Source organism: Osmerus eperlanus, chromosome 11 (assembly GCF_963692335.1).
Source record: "Osmerus eperlanus chromosome 11, fOsmEpe2.1, whole genome shotgun sequence".
NCBI classification, from domain to species: Eukaryota; Metazoa; Chordata; class Actinopteri; order Osmeriformes; family Osmeridae; genus Osmerus; species Osmerus eperlanus.
In genome coordinates this window covers 6820501-6842921 of record NC_085028.1, presented here as the reverse complement: position 1 = coordinate 6842921, position 22421 = coordinate 6820501, and the positions used below count along the sequence as shown (strand labels likewise).

General features: G+C 47.8%; 1 protein-coding gene across 1 annotated transcript in view; it reads left to right on the top strand.

Moving 5' to 3' along the window:
• Positions 1–22421, top strand: part of LOC134029172 (glutamate receptor ionotropic, kainate 4-like) — a 98459-nt gene that overhangs the window by 45765 nt on the left and 30273 nt on the right. The window contains exon 2 of the mRNA XM_062473192.1: positions 1363–1495. Within this exon, the coding sequence (XP_062329176.1) occupies positions 1414–1495 (82 nt within the window). The 5' untranslated portion in view covers positions 1363–1413. The remainder of the gene's footprint in view (positions 1–1362; positions 1496–22421) is intronic.

Here is a 22421-nt window from a genome sequence, read left to right as displayed (position 1 = left end):
GAGAGATAGAGAGAGAGAGAGTGAGTGAGGTAAAGATGGGGGTGGGGGTCAGATGGCTGAGCGGTTAGGGAGTCGGGCTATTAATCAGAAGGTTGTTGGTTCGGTTCCCGGCAGTGCTAAATGACGTTGTGTCCTTGGGCAAGGCACTTCACCCTACTTGCCTCGGGGAGAATGTCTGTACTTAATGTAAGTCGCCCTGGATAAGAGCGTCTGCTAAATGACTAAATGTAAAGAGAGGGGGAGAGAGAGGGGGAGAGTGACAGGGGTCAGAGGGAGAGAAAGAATGGGGGTAGTGGGGAGAGAGAAAAAAGGGGGCAGGGAGAGGGGGGTGAGAGAGAGGGGGAGAGGGTGGGGGCAGGGGTAGAGAGAGTCAGGGGGGGGGGTGGGGGGAGAGGGGAGAGAGAAGCGGAGAGATAGGCCTGGATACCCTCACATCACAGCTGGGACAAGAGGCTTACGTCTGGAAGACAAGGGACGATAAGGGAAGGATTGTCTTATAAAGTGGACAGTAACATGAGTTACAGAAGTTCAAGTGTTCTCCTCTAGAAGCTAAAGGCTGTACTTGCAGGAACAGGCTACCTAAGGTGCTCATGTTAAGCAAACCCTGAGAACACCAGCTAAATCCAGCCAGGGTCTGTTGCTCCACAATAAGCTAGATTTAACACATTTTTCACATTGATCTCCTCAGTGCTAGATTCTAAAAAAGAACCATGAGAGCCTTGAATGCCGTCATGGTCACATATCTATAATGTAGATACATCTCCTCAGTGAGAGAAGCTGACAGATCAACAGAGATAATCTACAGAGAGGACACAAGCCCGTGTCTACTGTATGAAGACAGAAGTGTCTACCGTACGAAGGCGGAAGTGTCTACCGTACGAAGGCGGAAGTGTCTACCGTACGAAGGTCTGTGTACTCGTCTTCTCTCCTCGTTCGCCAACTCAAAATCAACCAGCCTTGAAACGGGCGGCTTTTTGGTCATGCCGGGTCCTCTCGTGCCAGGCTGTGCCTGGGGAGACAGACTGGCAGCTGCTATCTACATGTGGCTCTCTGTGAGAAGCTTCTGGAAGGATTGTGATGTTTTGACAGGCCTGTCTCTGTGTCCCCCTGAGCACACAGCAGCCATGACAGGTGTTGTGTTTCACAGAAGATACTCCATCTCCCGTTCCTGCGTTGGGGATGTAATTTTGTAGCTATGGAGAGAACTTATCAAAAAGTTAAACATTCTGGTGTTTGTGTTTAAGTGTGTGTGTGTGTGTGTGTGTGTGCATCCATGTCTGAGGACTGGTATCTAAGTGTGCATGTGTGTACAGTATCTTGGTTCAATCTATAACCCTTTTCTCTTTGTGTGTGTGTCCCCAGGTGGCTGGCACAGGGGCGAACCCGGGCAGGACCCATGAGGATCATTAGAAGATGTGGGCAGCCTGGGCCCCTCTGCTCTTCTTAGCCATGTGGGTGATGAGCAGCTTTGCTGGGCCGCTCTCCTTCAGAATAGGTGAGTAGGCACGCACTCCTAAGCCTGTTGTTATTGCTTTTATTATCCTGGTTATATACTGTAGATGTACTCAGAATAGGTGAAACACACTTTCTGGTTTTGGTCCCTGTCCTGGTCCTGGTCCTGGTCCTGGTCCTGGTCCTGGCCCTGGTTCTGGTTTTTGTCCTGCTTCATTTAAGCAGTAGGCCAACCCACTGGCATGGCTTTGTCTGGCTGGCATGGTCCAGTTTAAGCTAGTCATGTCAGACTGTTCGATGCCTGGAGAATGGAGACTGGTGTTGGTATTGATGTTGGTGTTGGCGTTAGTATTGATGTTTGTGTTGGTATTGGTGTGGAAACCCCATAGCAGTCAAAGCATTTCATTACCTGTATTTATGAAGGCTCAGGCTATTGTATAAACGAAATCCCTATTTCCAATAACAGCTTGGCCAAGAAGGAAAGCAGAGGCACAGCACAGCAAGTTCATTATTGAGTCGAAGACCCAACAAGCACACGAGAACCTCGCAAGAAAGCATTTTTTCTGTTCAAGAGTTTTCCGGCGTTTATTTTCAGAGGCTACCCGCTGTGAACAGAGGAAAGTGAATGTCAAGGGAAGTCAAGCCATCGTAGTTAGCAGTGATTGAGTACAGGCTGGAAACCAAGTAGTGTGTTTGTGTGTGAGTGTGTGTGTGTGGGGGGAGGGGAGTGTTTGTGTGTGTGGGCGAGAGAGCGAGAGGGAGAAAGTGAGAGAGAAAGTTAGACGGAAAGCGAAAAAGAAAGAAAAAGTGAGAGAGAAAGTTATGTTATCAAGTTTGCTAGAATCAGGTCTTGTCACCATTGGTCACCACCTGTGCTGGGAGAGAGGTAGAAGAAGAAAGTAGCTCTGAAAGTAATTGTAAGTAAGTTTCTGACCAGGGTAGCCACGACTAGCTGTGTTCTAGCTGTCTCAAAGCTGTCCTATACCATTATCTATGCAGTACTAATTATCTATAGTACAAAAATGGTGCTTCCAGTTCTTCACATAATTTTCACTTCCTGCCTTTGTCAGGAATGGAGTGTATTGTTAGAGTTGGAGTTGAGGTGCAGGCTTTGGTAGCATGGTCTAGGTGTGTCTGCATGTCTGTGCGTCTGTGTGTGTGAGAGTGTGTGTCTTACCCAACCCACGGAAGAAGTCGCCTCCAAACAGCAGAGGACGGACCTGTGTCAGGTGTGATGGAAGCTCAGGGGAAACGGCAGCCATATTGATCCCTGTCTCTGTAGAGCTGAATGAAACCAGGCGAGTCTCGTGTAGCTCTGATGTCTGTCTGGACCTCCTTTCAGCCCAGATCAGATAGAAACGCTACAGAGATTTGTTCAAGGTGATCTCCGCCCCCCCCCCCCCCCCCTGTTGTAGCTGTGTTATTATTAAAGGCCCTAGTAAGCTAGCAGACACCATAACAGGACGAGCCGACAGATCCTTGACTCCACACGCGGCAAGCTAATTAGCCCAACGCTCTTCTTTCCCTCCTCTTCGTTCGTCTCCATTCTCCCTCCCTCTCCTCTACCTCCACGGGCAGACCCCGTCTAGAAGTCTCCACCAACTCTGGGTTATGTGTGTGCGTTGTGTGAGATTGTGGATGTGTGTGTGAGAGACAGTGCGTGTGTGCTTGTGTGGGAGCACAATTGCGAATGTGTGTGTGTGTGTGTATGAGGGAGAAAGAGAGAGTGCGTGTGTTGTGCGCGTGTGTGTATGTGTGGCCTGTTGTAGTTGATAGTTAATTAGGTGGTGGGGTGGTTGTTTGTCCTCTGAAGTCAGACCTCTGGCATTGAAGCCTGTCTGAGACTGTCTGTCTGGGAAACATTAGCCAGGGCTGCTGGCTCACTGAGATGCCCCCTACACACATGTGGGCTCACCACACTCACACACACACACACACCCTTCTTCGACTCTCTCTCTCTCTCTCTCTCGTCTCTCTCGTCGCTCACTCTCTGTCTCTCTCTCGCTCGCGCTCTCTGTCTCTCTCTCTCTCTCACTTTCTCTCTCTCTCTCTCTCTTCTCTCTCTCTCACTCTCTCTCTCCTCTCTCTCTCTCTCTCTCTCTCTCTCCTCTCTCTCACTTTCTCTCATCTCTCTCTCTCTCTCTCTCTCTTACACAAACACTCACATTCTCTGTCTCTCACACACTTTCTCTCTCTAACGCATACACACACACACACTCTGTGGAGCTTGTGCTCTAGGAGGTGGTATTTATCAGGCAGCCCCTGGAGTGCAGCATGGCTGCTGTAATGTCACTGTCTGGCCTTCTCCCCGCATACGTCAGGACAGACGCAGCACACTAGCCCCGACAGCCAATCAGCGGGCAGATAGAGCAGCGCCGGTGAGCCTCTTTGTCTGCTCTGATTGGCAGATGAATGGAGCTGAATAGAGGAGGTTAAGTAACCAAGAGGAATCTGAGCTCTGAGAATAGGCGAGAAAGTTTGTGTGTGTGTGTGGGGGTGGGTGTGTGTGGGGACGTGGGTGGATGGGGTACATGTGTGTGTGTGAGCCTGTGTGTGTGCGTCTGTGGTTGTGGTTGTGTGTGTGTGTGTGTGTGCATGTGGGGAGTGCGCCTGTACTTGCACTTCTGTGTGTGAATGTTTGAGTAAACAACTTTCAGTTGACCTATAGAGAGACAATGCCATGGGAATCTAATCTGCGCTCTGCTATACCAAGGGTGCATGTTTGCTATTGTAATTCAACCAACTTTATTACCAAGCTCTATAGAGGGAGCTCATTAAAGCATTCCGGAATTTAGAAATCAATTTACTCCATGCTATCTCATACACCAATTAGATTGTTTCATAAAGGGAAATTTCACCTAATTAATCAAAGGCCATATGCTTATCAGGAGTGTGAAATTGAAAAGGAACTTGGGTAAGTGTATAATGAAGTGCAATCAGAAGGAGTCATCTGTCCTCTCTGGGCTGTGTTGGTCTGGTTCTAGCATCGGAGGTGTTACAGGGTAGAACTCTCTCTCTGGTTGTGTGTGTCTCTTATTATCGGCTGAAAGTATTGTCTGACTTTACGTCAGGATAACATTAACTATCATGTAACTACAAAGCTACACTTTACAGTGTACTATAACTACTATTTAACTACATCCACTTGCCCCTGGAACCTCAAACTTACACAATCACACTATACAGAGATAACATGCCTGTATCCTCAGTCAGAACCTGAGTGTTCTAGAAGTTCTAATCCGTTTTCTAGAACCATCTTCTCCTGACTAGTGTTCTAGAACTCTGGTTTTAGAACACTCCTCTCTTGACTCTTCTGCAGAGCGAGGTGGGGAGTTTTCTTGGATCAGTTGAGAGAGGATCGTTCTAGAACTAGGGTCAGAAGAACCTGTGCCAGATCTCACAGTCTATGGAGACAAAGTCAGCGTATTACTTTATTGTTTTATTCAGACTGGGCAGGTTTTAGATCTGCAGAAACATCAAATAACTCAATGTGTTTACAACTATCACTCAGTCAATACCACTGTAAATGATTCTGTATTGTTTTAATGCCCTCGTATTGATGTGTTTAATGTATCACGGATTTACAGTAAGAGTAGCCGGCTCTACACTGTCGATAAACTCTGCATGAATAATGACCTGGGCTATGCAATATGTGTGTGTGTGTGTGTGTGTGTACTAGCACTGCAGATCCCCTAACCCCCTCCTGGGTGTGTATTGTGCTACCCAGACAGCCACAGCTCTGGTCCACAGAGACCAGCCTCTAATGATGCTAGATCAGATGTTTAATAGGACACGGTCAGTCTCCCCAACAGAGCATCTCACATTAGCTCCACGTCAGGCTCCACTCAGCACTTTATTGAGCTTTATTCAGTCTATATGAATTAATTAGGTTTTGTTTGGCTTTGGGACCTGAGCAGGAAGCTCTGCTGACACGTTCCATGTGACGTCGTCTGTGGTGAGAAACAGATGGTGAAATTGCAGCCCTGACAGGAGAAGAGGAGGAAGAGATGGAGAAGAATGAGGAGGTGGGGGAGAAGAGGAGTAAAAGGAGGGGGAGAGGGAGGGGAGGGGGGCGACAGAGAAAGAGAAGAAGGAGGAGAAAGAGGAGGAGTGTGTATATGCTGTCATGCTCCTGTTCCTGGGCCCTCTGTGAGGAGAGACAGTGACAGGAAGTACTGCCTGTGTTCACACTGACTATGACACCTCTTACCAGTATGTAAATATAGTGTGGAGGCTGCATGGGTGTGTGTGCGTGTGTCTCAGCCTGCGTACGTTGGCCTGTTGGTATGACTGTGTGTGTGTGTGTTGGTCTGTGTGTGTTTTAGTGTGATAAAAGCAGAATAAAATGAGGTACTGGCAGCATCCAATCCTCAAGCATAGTGTCTGGCCAGTGACATCAACATATTCCCATTACAGACGAGTGGAAATAAACAAGACATCTATGCTGCCCTTCCAACCACACTGCCCCCTTTTCTCTCTCCCTCTAGCTCTCTCCCTGTCTCGTTCTCTCTCTCCCTTCATCTGCACCTCCCTTTTCTCCCCCGCTCTGCCCTCTCCCTCTTCAACTGTCTGTATCACACCTCTATTCCATCATGTATATATGCCTGTCCGCGTGGAGTTCCGGAAACATCCATCGTGTGGTGTGTGTCAGCATGGAGGGTGCTCATATCAGAAGTGTCAGGTTAAAAATTACCCCTCGTCTCTGACAGAGGTGAAAAAGAAGTGTGTTATCGTGACGGGTCGTCCGTGAGGATGAGTAATGGGTGTCATGGAGAGGGAGGAGGGTTAAGATCTATGGTTGCCAGGCGATGTTGACGTGGAGACAGCACTGATTGTGAGGTCATTTAGTTCCTTCACCTCGACTCATTTGCAAGGGAAAATTCACGAACACACACACACTATCGTTGGACATTGTCTTTTCCACTTCTGGCACTTTAATGTCAGTTTCTCTTTGAGGGCTGGCTGGCTTGCTGCCTTACTGGTTGTCTTACTGGTTGAATAGGGTTAGGGTTCGGGATGGATGCCAATTTAAACTTGCAAAGATTTTGAATCAACTTACAGCACATAAATGAAACATGGCACGATTTCCCACATTACAATATGCAACAAAACGCTTTCTGTCACGGTTTCCATGGTTACGTGATGATTTGCGACTTACCGTGTTCAGATCTATGCGGCAAATCGATCAAATCGACCCCACAAATGACACAACCCCCATCCACCCATGGAACTCATACGTTCTAGAAGGCTCCCCAGCCCTCCTTAGGAACGAGTTCTTGTGTGCTGTGGAGTGTTCACTGTAGTGAGGTCCACAAGACCACACGGAGCCAACATCTTGCCACACCTGAAGAGTGATTCAATCACATCAGAATCAGCCCTTGTGACACCCTCAGTATGCTGATTACCCACCAAACGCCGATGCAAAGGAACCATAGAATGGGGGGGGGGGCCTCCCCAATCTACCTAATCAGCCCTCCTGCTAGCTTGCAAGCTTCAAAGGGCCTGATTTAGACAACACGTCTCCAGCGACCATTTGCTATCCGTTTCGGCGGCGATTTGAACAAAGAACATACCTTGATCAGAACTTTTGAGGAAAGTCTTGAGACTTCACCTTTACCACAAGAGTACAAGGTGGAGAATTATGAGAGGGATATTTGTGTTATGTTTGTTACTTTGTTTTAATGTTGTGTTCACTGAAATCTTGATTCTAGTAACAACTCCTTCTTCCTGAAAGATAACCACGTCATTCTTGGTATCTACACGAAGCTATCATAATAAAACAATCATTCAACTATATTTTGTAACTGTACCAAGATGTCCAGAACAATATTTGAACCATCGAATGAACCAGCCAAAGATCAGATCACACCTTTGGTAGGTGTGAAGGAAGGAGGGGGGAGTTGAGAACCCAACTTCCCCCAATCCACATCTGACCCCAGACGGGTCCTCCCTCGAACTGTATAAAGCCCTAAGATGACCATCAATCTCTGACTCCAGCGAAACCGACCATGGCATGAACGCCATCAGGATTGGCGTTCCAAAGGACGTCGCCAAGCTTCTCCTGAGATTCAACTTCATAGTGAACGCGTCACTATCGGGACGTTTCAACAGGAGAACCAAAAACGCAATTCCAAATGCGACTTCACTGAGATCCCGCAGACTCAGTCACATGACCCAGCGCAGCCGCGCTGTGACTTCAGATTCTTCAAATGGACCTTTGGCGCAAACCGCCCTCAACATCATTGATCAACCCCTGATCAAACGTAACTATGGCTAACGCTCTTTCCTCCTCGACATGGCATTGGCGTGAGCTCTGTTTATGATTTGTAAGGATGTAATCACTGACTGTACAATTTCTGCCTTTCTTTAAGTTAGACCATTTCATTCTGTTCATTGAAACCAATCTCTCATATCAAACCCATAATCCAACTTTTCATAAGATCTGTTTACCTTACTTGAATAAATTCATTGTAAAGATATTTTGACGTGCGTGTTCACTGATGTTACGATTGGCTCTACTCTTAGAACGAATTCATTCCTTAAGATTAGACTGATTATTACGAAGGCTATTATTTAAATATTATTCAATAAGGTTTCCTCCTATCCCTTTAACAATAAGAGGTGGTGCCCCAAGAACTACATGACTTTATTATAAATTAAGTATTGCTAATCTTAAACGAGCAAACCCCGCTAACATCACCAATGATGGATTCTGGAGTGTCTGTGCGTAGATGGAGACAAGCTGGCCACTCTACCACCAACAGCACCTGCTCCCTCCTCCTCTCTCCCCTGGACAGATTTGAGGGATTGATCCTGACACTTTCAAACTGCCTCCTTCTCTCTCTCTCTCTCTCTCTCTCTCTCTCTCTCTCTCTCTCTCTCTCTCTCTCTCTCTCGTCTCTCTCTCTCTCTCTCTCTCTCTCTCTCTCTCTTTCTCCCCCTCCTCTCCCAAATCACCCTGTCGCAGCGGTCCCACGGAGACGTGCGGTCAAGCTGAAGGGCAGACCGAGGGAGGGAGAGGAGGGAGAGAGAGAGGGGGCAGAGAGGAGCTGAAATGAAAGAGTTTGAGAGAGTGATGGACTGGGAGAAAAGGAGTCGTTAAGGAAGACAGAGAGAAGAAAGGGAGAAGCTGAGAGACAGGAGGTGAGAGGAGAGAGAGAGAGAGGCGTAGAGAGCGAGAGACAGGAAGTGAGAGGAGAGAGAGGCGGAGAGAGCGAAAGGCAGGAGGGATCTTCTGCTGTGGTCAGGAGAGCTCAACCTCGGTCCAAGTTATTATCTGTCTGTCAACCTGTCTCTGGAGGGAGGGAGGGAGCTGTGGTGCTGAGGCAACCCAGGCTGAACCCAGCGGCAGACGGACCTGTCTGTCTGTCTGTCTCCTGCCTTCACTCAGAGACAGATGGACCTGTCTGTCTCTCCTCCCTTCACTCAGAGACAGACGGACCTGTCTGTCTGTCTGTCTCCTGCCTTCACTCAGAGACAGACGGGACCTATCTGTCTGTCTCTCCTCCCTTCACTCAGAGACAGACGGACCTGTCTGTCTGTCTCTCCTCCCTTCACTCAGAGACAGACGGACCTGTCTGTCTGTCTGTCTGTCTCCTGCCTTCACTCAGAGACAGACGGGACCTATTTGTCTGTCTCTCCTCCCTTCACTCAGAGACAGACGGACCTGTCTGTCTGTCTCTCCTCCCTTCACTCAGAGACAGACGGACCTGTCTGTCTGTCTGTCTCCTGCCTTCACTCAGAGACAGACGGGACCTATCTGTCTGTCTCTCCTCCCTTCACTCAGAGACAGACGGACCTGGCTGTCTGTCTCTCCTCCCTTCATTCAGAGAAAGAGCAGCTAGAACTCAGTCTAACCTGGGGTGAAACCCAGTTCATTATTCATCAAGACACTTTCCTTCCAGCTGATACCCAGCTGAACTCTGCTTTATTAAGGTTTGATAGAAGCATGGAAAGCAGTTATTATGCTGATGTTTTACACCCCGGTCTCACTGTAATGTTGTGGTATCACCAAGGTTATCTTCCCCTCAAAGAATGAGCTAATTAGTCTGTGGATGGATCTTGTGATTCGTATCGATCCAGCAAGTCCATGAAAGAGAAGCTGTTTAATGCCATGAGCATTAAACCTAAGCAGGGTGGAAGAGAAAAACTGAAAAACCTTCTGGCAGAGATGACATCCAACAAGTTGGAACAGCAGTAGATACTGTGTTCAAGGAAAGTATTTCATATGGTGCAAAACTGTGTCCAAAACCCCAAACCTCGTCGGGCTAAACCAATCAGGGAGCAGAAAGGAGAGGTTGTTTCCTCTTCAACTTAAACAACAGTTATTCTGCTGATAGGATCTCTTTACTCTCTCTTTCTCTCACCCCCTCTCTCTCTTTCCCTCCCTCCCTCTCTCTCTCTCTCTCTCTCTCTCTCGCTCTCTCTCTCTCTCTCTCTCTCTCTCTCCCTCTCTCTCTCTCTCTCTCTCTCTCTCTCTCTCTCTCTCTCTCTCTCTCTCTCTCTCCCTCCCTCTCTCAGTCACCTCTTGGAGTTTAGAAGATGAGAGAAGAGGAGAGAAGAGGAGAGGGGAAGAGAGTTTAGGCGAGGAAAATAGATGAGAGTCTAGGAGAGAAGCAAAGGGGGAGAGAGGAGAGGACAGAGTGATGGCTGTAGCTCATGAACTATCGATTTACCATCATGCTACCAGAGGGCGATGTGGAACACAGACTGCAGAGACACTGCCTCTGGCTAAATCCTTCACCACCACCGACTCCAGCTACAGCCCTATTGACTACATCCTCTCTCTCTCCCTATCTCTCCCTCCCTTATTCTGGATGGCAATAAACAACCTTGATATCCTGCCATTGGCCTCGCGTCCCAAACATAATTCGGCTTGAAGGGCTCTCTGATAGTTAAAGTGAGACAACACAGTTTATTAAACACGGGCAGTGTCAAAACACACAGTTCTCCAACCATCTGTTGTTTACAGTGGACTCGAACAGATAAAAAAAAATGTTTTTGTTTACAATAAAGAGACAGGCAGACAGACAGACAGGCAGACATACAGACTGTTACGGGGGTGGTGGTGGACCCAAGTGCACTTGGGTCCCTAACATAACACTTCCATTTGACTATATTCAATAGGTAACTGAGAGCATGACTACCAAGGTAGACAAAAACTATAATCCGGCAATGAATGATGTGAAAACCGGGGTTGATATACTGCAGGGCTGATGAGTTGATGGGAGACAGGTGTGGAGACTGAGGCAGTGTATGTGGGTTATTGGGAACCGGAGATCAGGCCACACCCACCACCGGGAGACACAGAAACAAACAAAAAAACGCAGCTAGGGGGCAGAGGTAGAGGGCATGACACAGACAGGCAGACAGACAGACAGACAGATAAACAGACACGTAGATAGACAGATAGACAGACAGGCAGTCAAACAGGGTCTTTGCTGTATTGGCCTTTTTAAACAGAGCTGCTGTAAAGGTTAAAGCCCTCTGGAAAAGAGAAGACTCCCTGTCTGTCTGACGGGGGAGAGGGGGAGGAAGAAGGGGAGAAATCGAAGGAGGGGGGGTTCCAGAGATTAGGTGAGAGGGAGAGAGGGTGGATGGAGAGAGACAGGAACATTGAAGAGAAGGAGGGAGTTATCATGCCCTTCGCACCAACCAGACCTGTGCCTGCCTAGAGTGCGTGATCTGCTGTAAGGTCCCTAAGCATGAGTGTGCCTCAGCCTCTGTATGTGTGTGTGTGTGTGTGTGTGTGTGTGTGTGTGTGGGTGTGTGTGACAGCAGTGTCTGACCCGGCCAGTGGAATAGCCCCCGTTTCAGCAGGCTGTCAGAGTGTTTGAGGCAGATAAAAGGAGCGTCAGAAAGAGGTGGGGGGGGGGAGGAGGAGGAGGGGGAGGGGGAGGAGGAGAGAGGCGGCGGAGAAGGCGGGAGGAAGTAATCCCTGTGTGAGGCTGAGGACCCTGTGACCTGTGGAGGAGATAGGAGCCGACCGCAGGAGCAGACAGACCAGAACCCAGCTCACATACTCTGGAGATGGACTACTGGACGATGTAGTCCATACACACACAGACACACCTACCACACACCACACAGACACATGCCGTACAAGCACGCACACACACAGACACACACAGACACACACAGACACACACACCACACAGACACATGCCGTACCAGCACGCACACACACAGACACAGACACACACAGACACAGACATGCACGTGCAGGCTAGCGAGGCAGTTGATTAACTCTGTAGAGACAGGGAAGTGATTTCCAGAGTGCAGTGAGCTGTGTTATTAACTGTATGTGCTCTGGACGCTATATATGTCAGGCTTTCTGAGTGCTGTGAGTGTGTGTCCATGTGTGCATGGGAGGGTGGTGCCAGCAGTGATGTCCGGGATACAGCACAGTCTACCATAGCATCCTGGTATAGGGGGAGGAGGTGGAGCAGGGGGAGGAAGAGGAGGAGGAGAGGCACAAAGAGGAGTAAGACATTGTAGAGGATGAGGACTTGGTAGAAGAGGAGGAGGTGGCAGGGGAGAAGAAGGGGAAGGTGGAGAGGAAGGAGGTGGATAAGGAGGTGGCAGGGGCCAATGTGGAGGTGTTGGATGTGACAGAGGGGAAGGAGGAGAAGGATGGGGTTGATGAGGAGGTGGCAGGGGGCAATGTGGAGGTGTTAGAGGTGGCAGAGGGGAAGGAGGAGGAGGTGGCAGGGGGCTTGGCACCTCCTCCTCCCCAGGGAGACTCATCTACACCTGGATCAAAGTGAGGGTGTAATGTAGGGGGACTGGCAGGATGATGGCTCGCTGGCAGGAAGGCACATTCACCACATGGGCAAAGAGCCAGTGACAGATGGGGAGTGTGACTGTATGACAGGTGGCTCATCGCTCTCCAGGTCTGGGCTAGCTGGGGGGCCAGTTGGCTCAATGGGGGGTAGGGACACTGGTCGTCCAGGGAGGGGTTGATATCAGGGGAGGGGGGGGTGAAGGACTGGCTGTAGCCCCTGGAACACTAGTGGTTTCTCTGTGCTGTGGCTGGTAAATACAGACCATTCCTTGACTCCAAACATACTGCTGGAACTCAGATTATAAAAGCATCTGCTAAATGAGTTAAAGCAGAAGTAGACATGTTCCTAAATTAAAAAGCATAAAATACTGCGAAACGGATATGTCTACCAAGGGTGTCTGTGTTTGCAACATGAGCTACTGTACCATAAACATTTACATAACTATGGACACAGCCATAGATCTCTGGCAGTCTAGCTATCAGCATCCCCCAGGCACACCCTGCCTGTCCACAGACTTCAGCAGAGAGAGTTAGCAGAGTAAGAAGAAAGAAACGGTCGAGCCAGTCTCTCCTGGCTGATATCTCCACTGTGATCTCGACCATGGAATGTTTATGGCTGTTCTGGCTTTTAGCTTTTGGTAGATACATGGATCAGTGAGTGTGTGTGCGTGCGGGGGTTGTGTGTGTTTCTGTGTGTGTGTGTGTGTGTGGGGGGGGGGGGGGGGTGTACTGCATGTGTTTGTGAGTGTCTGTATGTGTTTGTCTGTGCATTTGTGTATGTGTTGAGGTTTTTATGTGTGTGCGTGTTTATGTGTGTGTGTTGCTGAAAAATGACCACACAATCTCTGAACCACCTTCTCCAGAGAGAGAGTTGGAACACAAACAGTGACTGTTCTCTAAATGGCAGCCATTTGGAGGCATGTGCTTCCACCGACAAACATATCTCTAACACACACTCTGGTCTCTGACACAAAGGAGTTGAAACACAATAGCATATGTGTGTGTGTGTGTGTGTATGTGTGTGTGTCATCATCCCAGTATGGCTGGATCAGTGATGACAGAGGAGAGACACATTTCCTGTCCTCGATGATGACCTTTGACCCTGTCTCAGTCACCTGACGTATGACCCCCATCCCTGTCACAGGCCTATATGGCTCCTTTACCCTATCCCTCTCTCCCCATACCTCTCTCTTCCTGTAATGTACGTACTGCACTGACAGCCTGTCTGGCCATCTGCCACAACGCCCTGAAACCATCTTCATGGAGTCTACGGCAATTGTGTTTGTCTGCAGTACGGACAAGTACACATTAGCAAGCTTGTGTTTTTACAGAGCTGTGTATTTGTAGAGGATAGATGTACTGTCCACTGAACAGAGGTTGTACAAAGGTTGTGAAATATTTTAACATAATAGTGGTGGTTCCAAACTAAGGCTACTGGCTTATAAATACAGACCATTCCTTGACTCTGACCTCCTTAATACAGTTAGAACTCTGGACTTCTGATCCTTGATCTTCTGCGGTACTTTCTACATGCACTACTTGTTACTTTGGATTAAAGCATCTGCCAAATGAATAAAATGTCAAAAATTTCCAATCCACAGTGCTACACCGAGGACACGATGGGAGTGTGCTGTCTGTGTTCGTGTTGTTTCGGCTCAACAGAAAGGAACCTGGAGCATGAAGTAGAATATAGAGACGCCTGAGGCGCCCTCCATCCACAACCTTAACACCCCCCACCTCCACTACCACTCTCATACCCCCCCACACACATACACCCATACACACCCCTAAAACCCCCCACCTCCACCACCACTCTCATACTCCCCACCCACCCCCACCCCCCCCCCCCCCCCCCACACACACACACACCACCTTACACACACACACACACCACCTTACGCACACACACACCCACCACCTTACACACACACACACACACACACCACCTTACACAAACACACACCACCTTACACCAGACACCACCTTACACACACACACACACACACACCACCTTACACAAACACACACCACCTTACACCCAAACACCTCCCCACACACCCTCCCCCCCTTCTCTATAATCCAGTTCTGTCAAACCCTCCACAGGAAGCTCTATTCTCTACAGATAAGGAGACAAGAAGCAGGAATATTAACTAGGTCTGGCAGCGCTGTTAAAAACAGCTTCAACCGGTTTTTTTTGTGTTGTGGTGTGATTGTGTGTGTGTGTGAGTGTTTAAAAAGTACCTGTTTGTTTATACAACAGCTGTTTCCTCCTCTAAGATGAATAGCTGTTCACAGGAGGCCAAGCCACTGTCTAGGACTTAAGTGCACCTGTTTAAATCCCCTAATAATGTTTGAAAGGTGTGTTTGTGTGTTTTTGTGTATGCGTAGACCCCTAAACACTAACATGCACAATGGCCAGCCAACACATTATCACAGCCCTTATGCCCAGCATGCACAAAAGCCAGTATAAAACACAATCCAGAAAACACACAAGCCAGAAAACACACTAGCCAGAAAACACACAAGCCAGAAAACATAATATCCAGCACACACTAGCCAATCTACACAACTATTCAGCACACACTAGCAAGTCTACACACACTACTTCTGCATATAGCCAGTATAGACACTTCATATAGCCAGTATAGACACTTCATAAAGCCAGTATAGACACTGCTCTGAAGATAGCCTAGCCAGCATGTAGTCATTAGACACTATCAAAGTGCATACCTCCCTACAGCTTGTAATTACCCTATGAATAACTGAACCTTAAGTGTGTGTATGTGTGTACTTGTGTTTATGTGTGTTTGTACACATGCACCTGTGCATGTATGGCTTAGAGACTTAATCATCCTGTATGAATAATTCAGGGTGAACCACAGGAGACTAGATGAGCACCCTGTGTGTTCTGAGCATGTAGGTAAAGGTTTTATGAAGCTGGTCACATGATTCACCACCACTCCTTCCATCCCTCCTCTCTCTCCCCCTACCATTTCCCTCCTCTCCTCTCTTCCCCTCCTCTCTCCCCATTTTCCTCCTCTCTTCTTCTTCTCCTCCCCTCATTTCTCCCCCTGAGCTAGATCTCAATGGGTCTTTTTTCTCTGTGCGTGGTATAGACGACGTGAAGACCATGGAATGCGAGGAAGTGTGGTTGACGTGAGAGGAAGACTGTGCTGCAAGGGTGGGGAGACAACGGGGCTATCAGCACACTCCTTTGGGCTCTCAGCTATTAGACTAAAACTCCACACAGGCTCTAATTACCTACGCACACACACACACACGCACACACACACACTGACACACACACACACACACTCACACACAGACACAGTCGATCACTAATTGAGCAGCTCTGGAGGTCTCACAAGCAGAAACCAGTGTGTTCTCTCTCTCTCTCCCCCCTCAACTGGTCGTTAACTAGCTCGTACTTGACCCGGATACTCAGATGAAGTGACTCCTCTAAAAATATCTCCCTCTGGGAACGGGGATGCTGGTCTGTGTGCATGATGTGTGTGCGTGTCTGTGTGTGTGTGTGTAGCTAACACAGTCTTCTGTAGCTAACAGTGTGTTCTGTAGCTAACACAGTGTTCTGTAGCTAACAGTGTGTTCTGTAGCTAACACAGTGTTCTGTAGCTAACAGTGTGTTATGTAGCTAACAGTGTGTTCTGTAGCTAACACAGTGTTCTGTAGCTAACAGTGTGTTCTGTAGCTAACAGTGTGTTCTATTGCTAACACAGTGTTCTGTAGCTAACACAGTGTTCTGTAGCTAACAGTGTGTTTTTGCTGACAAATTGTTCTTTAGAAAACACTGTGTTCTGTAGCAAACACAGTGTTCTGTAGCTAACCATACCAGACATCCCAACCTGCAGAGACTCATTTCCGGGAGGTAGCCACCCCCCCCCCCCCCCTTCCGGACCTTCCGGGAGACGTGGGATGTCTGCCATACTCTGATCCAGGAAGCAGACCTGAGGCTCGGCTCGTTTTCTTGTCAACCAGCGGGAGGCTGCGGGTGTGGAAGTGGATCTAATTGAATTTGAGTTCACCACAATGTTCAGTCATACTCCCACTGTGTGTGTGTGAGAGAAGATGAGTGACTGGGGGAAAAAGAGAGGGAGAAAGAAAAATAGGGAGGAGGGGATAGAAAGAGAGAAGGTAATACAGAGAGGGAGGCAAGCAGCGGGAGATAGGAATTGAGCAAAAAAAGATAACGAAAGAGATATAAAGGGAAAGAGAAAACACGGTAGAGAGATAATTCAAGAGAGCGGGAGAGAAAGAAAAGAGAGTGAGTGACAAAGAGGGGGGGGGGAGTTAAAAGAAGAGTCCTCTGTGCAATTCTGATAGACCTTGTCCCTCGGTGACAAGGCGTCTAATAAGCCGGCTGGTCTGTAATGAATACTGTCCAACTACTGCACGTGCTCTGTGATGCTGCGTCGATCTCTTTGGTCCTATAGGGAGCCGTCTGCAGTGAGCAGCATTGTGAAGCAGACAATAACGTTCCCGGTAATAATCACTGAACATATATGTACCGTGGCCTTGGGAAACACCATGACACATGTGGTACATTTGGTTGCATCAGCATTCAAACTCATGATCTAGCTTGACTCTGTGTTCTACAGCCATGTCATATAATCCCTTAGCAAATGGACGATATATACAGCGTGTTTCTTCAGACTGTTTGTTCAGACTCAGCAATCCACTGCAGGTTGACTCTACTGCAGGCTGCCTCTACTGCATTCTGACTTTAATGCATGCTGCCTCTACTGCAGGCTGACTCTACTGCATGCTGATTTTAATGCAGGCTGCCTCTACTGCAGCCTGACTGTTCTGCAGGCTGACTCTACTGCAAGCTGCCTATACTGCAGGCTGCCTCTACTGCAGGCTAACTCTACTACAGGCTGACTTTACTGCAGCCTGACTGTTCTGCAGGCTGCCTCTACTGCAGGCTGCCTCTACCGCAGCCTGCCTCTACTGCAGCTGTTTCTCCCACATGCAAGCTTCAGCTGTGTAGCACAAGTGTGTGTGCCGCCGCCAGGTGATGAACTGAATGGTACAGGAGTTTATATGGAGTGGTAGGGAGGTATACACAACTTTCACGCATGCACGCACACACAAATTGCAAGAGACACAAACAGCTAAAAACACATACAGCGCACACAGCTTCCCAGGGGCCATTTTCTAACAGCAGGCTGGATGAGCTATCACCTCCATTAATGCCATCATTATCCTCCTGTGTCTAACAGCCTTCCTCAGTACACAGACACAGACACACAAGCATGCACACACACACACTGCTCTAAACAGCACTGTTGATCAATGATAGAGGATGTTTCTTGTGCTGTTTCTTGTATCTGCGCTGCAGGAGATAAATTTGCAAGGAAACAGTGGGAAGCTTTAATGAGTATACATGTTTCCTTGGTTACATCTGCAACATAAATGTCACTATAACGTACAGATCTATATCTTAGCACAGCAAAACATAATGAGAGTTTAAATCTATAACCACAATCACTATGGTTAGATAAGGCACAAACTCACAAACCTACAAATGCACACACATGTAGACACACTGACACACACACGTGCGCAAAACACAGATACTGACACACATACAGACACACAAACACACAATGATGTTACTGTAATGGTGCTTAATCAATATGTTGTTTGGCCGGCTGAAAAGCAGTGTGCCAGAGCCAATCAGAAACGAGTATCATAATGTCCTAATTAGCTTCTTTTATCTCAATATCTTGTCATTTGTGAGAGGAGCAGGTCTCTGTCCTCGTGTGTGTGTGGAGAGCCCTCTCACCACCAAGAGAGCAGCCCACGTCTCACCCTCCTCTCTGCCTCGCTTCCAGAACTCCTAGAGACCACAGCTAGAGAACTCCTAGAGACAGAGACTGAGAAGCACCGGGTCATGTGACTCGATTATGAGTGTGATTGGCATCCCTTGCTATTTCAAGCTTTCTCACTACCTCGTTGTTTGTAGTGTGACAGTACTTTGTGCAGTTATGTGAGTCAACAGTTAAAAAGACAGTCAAGCAGACAGAAAGACAGCAAAAAAGACATGCAGAAAGGTGTCTCTGGTACAGTCATCTGAAGAGATTGACAAGTTATCACACATGCATGACTATGACTAACACACGGTGACACACACACACACACACACCACCAGGAAAAAGAGTCATCTACTGATTACCAAATTATAATAGATGTGTTGAGTTGTGTTCAAAATACCTGTGTGCATCCTCTTATAAAATCTGTGATTGCCCATTAGACTGACATGAGACACCATCTGCAAAAGTAGAAGTCTAACAATAGGAATCTCTGAATGTGTGTCTGTGGCTCGTTTGTGTTGCAAAACGGGCAACTGTATGAAGTTAATTGGATGAGCGGCTCGCATGAACTCCCGCCCTCCTCCTCCTCCACCTCCTCCTCCTCCTCCTCCACCTCCTCCTCCTCACCCTGCTCCCCTGTCCTGACCTATTCTATCACCGTGTTCTTGCAAGCTCCTTCAATATCTCCGCCTGCAGAGGAAACGAGGGGGAGAAGTAGAGAAAGTCAGACAGGACAAGGTAATGAATTAAAGTGAGAGAGAAGATGAGAGGTGAAGAAAGAGAGAAGTACAGAGAGACAGTGGGCTGAAAGGTAATTATGCCGTACTGTAGCTGGTGAATAAACATTGGAGATAATGAAGAAAAGTTAGAGTGCGAAGAAGAGAGGGAGCGAGGGAATGAAATGACGAGGTAGAGACAGAGAAAGAGAAGGGGAGATAATGAAGGGACCTTAGAGAGCGAGGAAGAGGGAGAGGGAATAAAGGAAAGAGGGAGAGAGAGTGTAGTTGTGGTAAGTGTCCCAGGGGAGCTATTGAACACCTAATGCTGGTTCATGTGAGTCGTCTAATCAGCTGATTGGTGCAGAGACACTCAGAGAGCCCTATAGTTGATGCTGCTGTTATAGCCCTGAACAGATCTCCATCAGCAAAGATCTACTGCAGCTCTCTGTCTCTACCTCTCTATCCCTATCTCTTTCTCTGTCTCACTCTCTTTCTCTATTTCTCTCTCCCTCTCAGTCTCTGTCTATGTCTCGCCATCTCTCTTTTTTCTTTATCCTCATAGCCTAATTTTCAGGTAATAGTCAGAACAGACTTTGAGCACTAGAGGTGCTTCACCCCTGGCCTCAGCCCCAGCCTCACCCCCAATCTCAACCTCACCCTCAGCCCCAGCCTCACCCCCAATCTCAACCTCACCCTCAGCCCCAGCCTCAGCCCCAATCTCAACCTCACCCTCAGCCCCAGCCTCACCCCCAATCTCAACCTCACCCTCACCCCCAGCCTCACCCCCAATCTCAACCTCACCCTCAGCCCCAGCCTCACCCCCAATCTCAACCTCACCCTCAGCCCAAGCCTCACCCACAGCCTCACCCTCAACCCCAGACCCAGCCTCAATCCTAGCCTCAGTCCCGGCCTCACTCCCGCTCCCAGTCTCAGCCCCAGCCTCAGCCCCAGTCTCACTCTCAACCTCAGCCACAGGTCAGTCTGTCCGTAGGAGGATTAAAGAGAGTGGGCGTCTCCAGGATCGGAGGAGAGTGATTTGGAGTTGTAAACTTTAAAAGCCTCGTAAAAAGGCCGGTGTAAATCACTTGTGTGTGTGTGTGTAAGACAGAGGCCACCTCTGTTTGCTGTAAATACTGGGATCAAATGACAGTGCGACACACACACACCAACACACACACACACACTCACACACAGACAGACAAGTAACCCAGGCTATGTTGGAAACGGCTCCATGTACCAGTTCACTGATGTCACGTCCAAGCTGCTCCTCTTTGCCCAGTGAGGAGAAGCAGCCCCTGAGAGCCTCCAGGGGCCCCTGACCTGCTTACATAAGGGTGGGCTTAAGACAGAAAGTAACACTCAACCCAGTATCCTAAAAAAAAAACACTGGTCTGATCAGCTGCTGACAGATTGGTTTACAGTTTTTATCAATTGCTAAAACACTAAAACCCATTGGCTGAACAACGTTCTCAGTTGCCTGAACTCATGTAGCTAATTGTGCCTGTCTGTTGTCAATACCTTAAACCATTTCACATGGTAAAACACAATTTGCAGATCTCACTTAGAATTTTCAGCAAAACTCTAAACACATTCTCATTTTAAAAACACATTCTGCACTCTAATGCACATGTCATCCATACTGGTAAACACAAATGGCAGCAATCAAATACAAATAGAGAAAACATGTCATTGACTAAACACAACCACTCAAAATTGATTTCACTTGTTTCAAATGATGTGACACAACCAATATAAGCCAGTTCCGAGAGCAAACAGGTTGTTGAAGGTGGGAAAATATTGCTTGTGATGTCGACAAAGTGCTCTGGCCTGTCCCAGCCCAAAGACAAGAAGAAGCACATTGATCACATGTTTACTTCTTTGATTTTTGTCCCTTTTAGTAGTATTGTATACTGTAGTACAGTGCATAGGCTGTATACTGTACAATGAAAAAATAGTATGGCCCTGAACATTGTGCTTTCCATTTGTTACAGTAACAGTACTGACTGCTCAATAGATTTTGACTGGTTGCAGGTTCATATCAACAAAGAACCAGAGTGAGTTGTGAGTAGTGAGATGCAGGGTACAGTACTGTATAGGGGTACAAGGAGGAGAAAGAGCAAAAACATTGCAAAGAGCAAAGCAGAGTAGTAATTTCTGATCAATTTTGAGCTACTACCGTAATATAGAACATGTTTTGTTCATCAAAAGACAATGACGGATAAATATGAAATTTGTTTTGAGATTACGTAAAAACTTCTCCCTGAGAACTATATGTTTTGAACAATGTGTTTTTGGTGTATTGTTTACTGGCTGCTTGATAGTGTATTTAATTTTGATCACTTTGTTTATGATTTGAGAGCAGTGTTTGATTTTGAGTCATGGGTGACTGTTTCAAGAATGTGTTTTAGCATTGTGAAAAACTGTAACACTCTAGAGAGAGGGAGAGAGAGGAGGAGGGAAAGGGAGAGAGAGTGAGAGAGAGAGAGAGAGAGAGAGAGAGAGAAAGAAAGAAAGAGGAAGAGGAAGAAGGAGAGAGAGAGAGAAAGAAAGAGGAAAAGGAAGAAGGAGAGAGAGAGAGAGAGAGAGAGAGAGAGAGAGAGAGAGAGAGAGAGAGAGAGAGAGAGAGAGAGAGAGAGAGAGAGAGAGAGAGAGAGAGAGAGAAGAGGAGTAGGGAGAAAGAGATGAGGAGGAAGAGGAGAGAGAGAGAGAGAGAGAGAGAGAGAGAGAGAGAGAGAGAGAGAGAGGGGAGGAGGAATAGGCAAGAGAGAGAAGTAGGGAGAGAGAGAGGGAGGGAGAGTGAGGAGAGGAATGAATGGGGTGAGGTTTAGGGAGGAGAGAGGAGAGAGTTGGATGAGGAGGCGTGGGTGGGGACAGAGAGATAGAGAGCGATGGATTTGTCCCGTATTGCTGTCTAAGGACGGACCGAGACAGTCTCAAGCTGAGGAAAGGGATGCCTGCCAAAACATCATTCTGAGATTCACTTCATTCACACTTGCCAAGGTTGTTATAATTTCTATGCAAATTCAACCTTGCCCCAACACGGACAAACACACACACACACACCGTCCGTGTGTGTGTGTCTCCAGGCCCTGTATTGGATCAACGTGTAGAGGTTATAGAGTGAGCCTTGTAAAATGTTCTGACTAAGATTTCCAGAAATGTCAAATCAGTGATCTGGGTTAACAAGTCTGCATGTCGGTTTGGGTATTGATTAGGAAGGAGAGAGAGACAGACAGAGCAGAGAGAGAGAGAGAAAGGGAGAGAGAGGAGAGATACAGAGAGAGAGACAGAGAGAGAGAGAGAGAGAGAGAGCGGGAGAGAGAGGCATCTTCTGGAAACAGTGTGACCTGCTCTTAACTATTCTGTTTCCAGAAACAAGAACCACATCGTCCAAAGGGTGCAGGTTGTTAACGGTTACGTGATGTGCTCAGAGCTCATTAACTTCTCCCCCTTGCTAATAAAACCCTGCGTACCTCAGGATGATGCCCCTCCCCCTGATGTGCCCCTGGGTCCTGGTGTGTTGTGGTTAATGAGGATGTCTATGTTTGATGTAATCGAGAACTGTTCAACTTGATATGGAGCTGGCCAATCAGGATGCAGCGAGCGGAGGGCTCAGTCTGGTGTGTGTGTGTA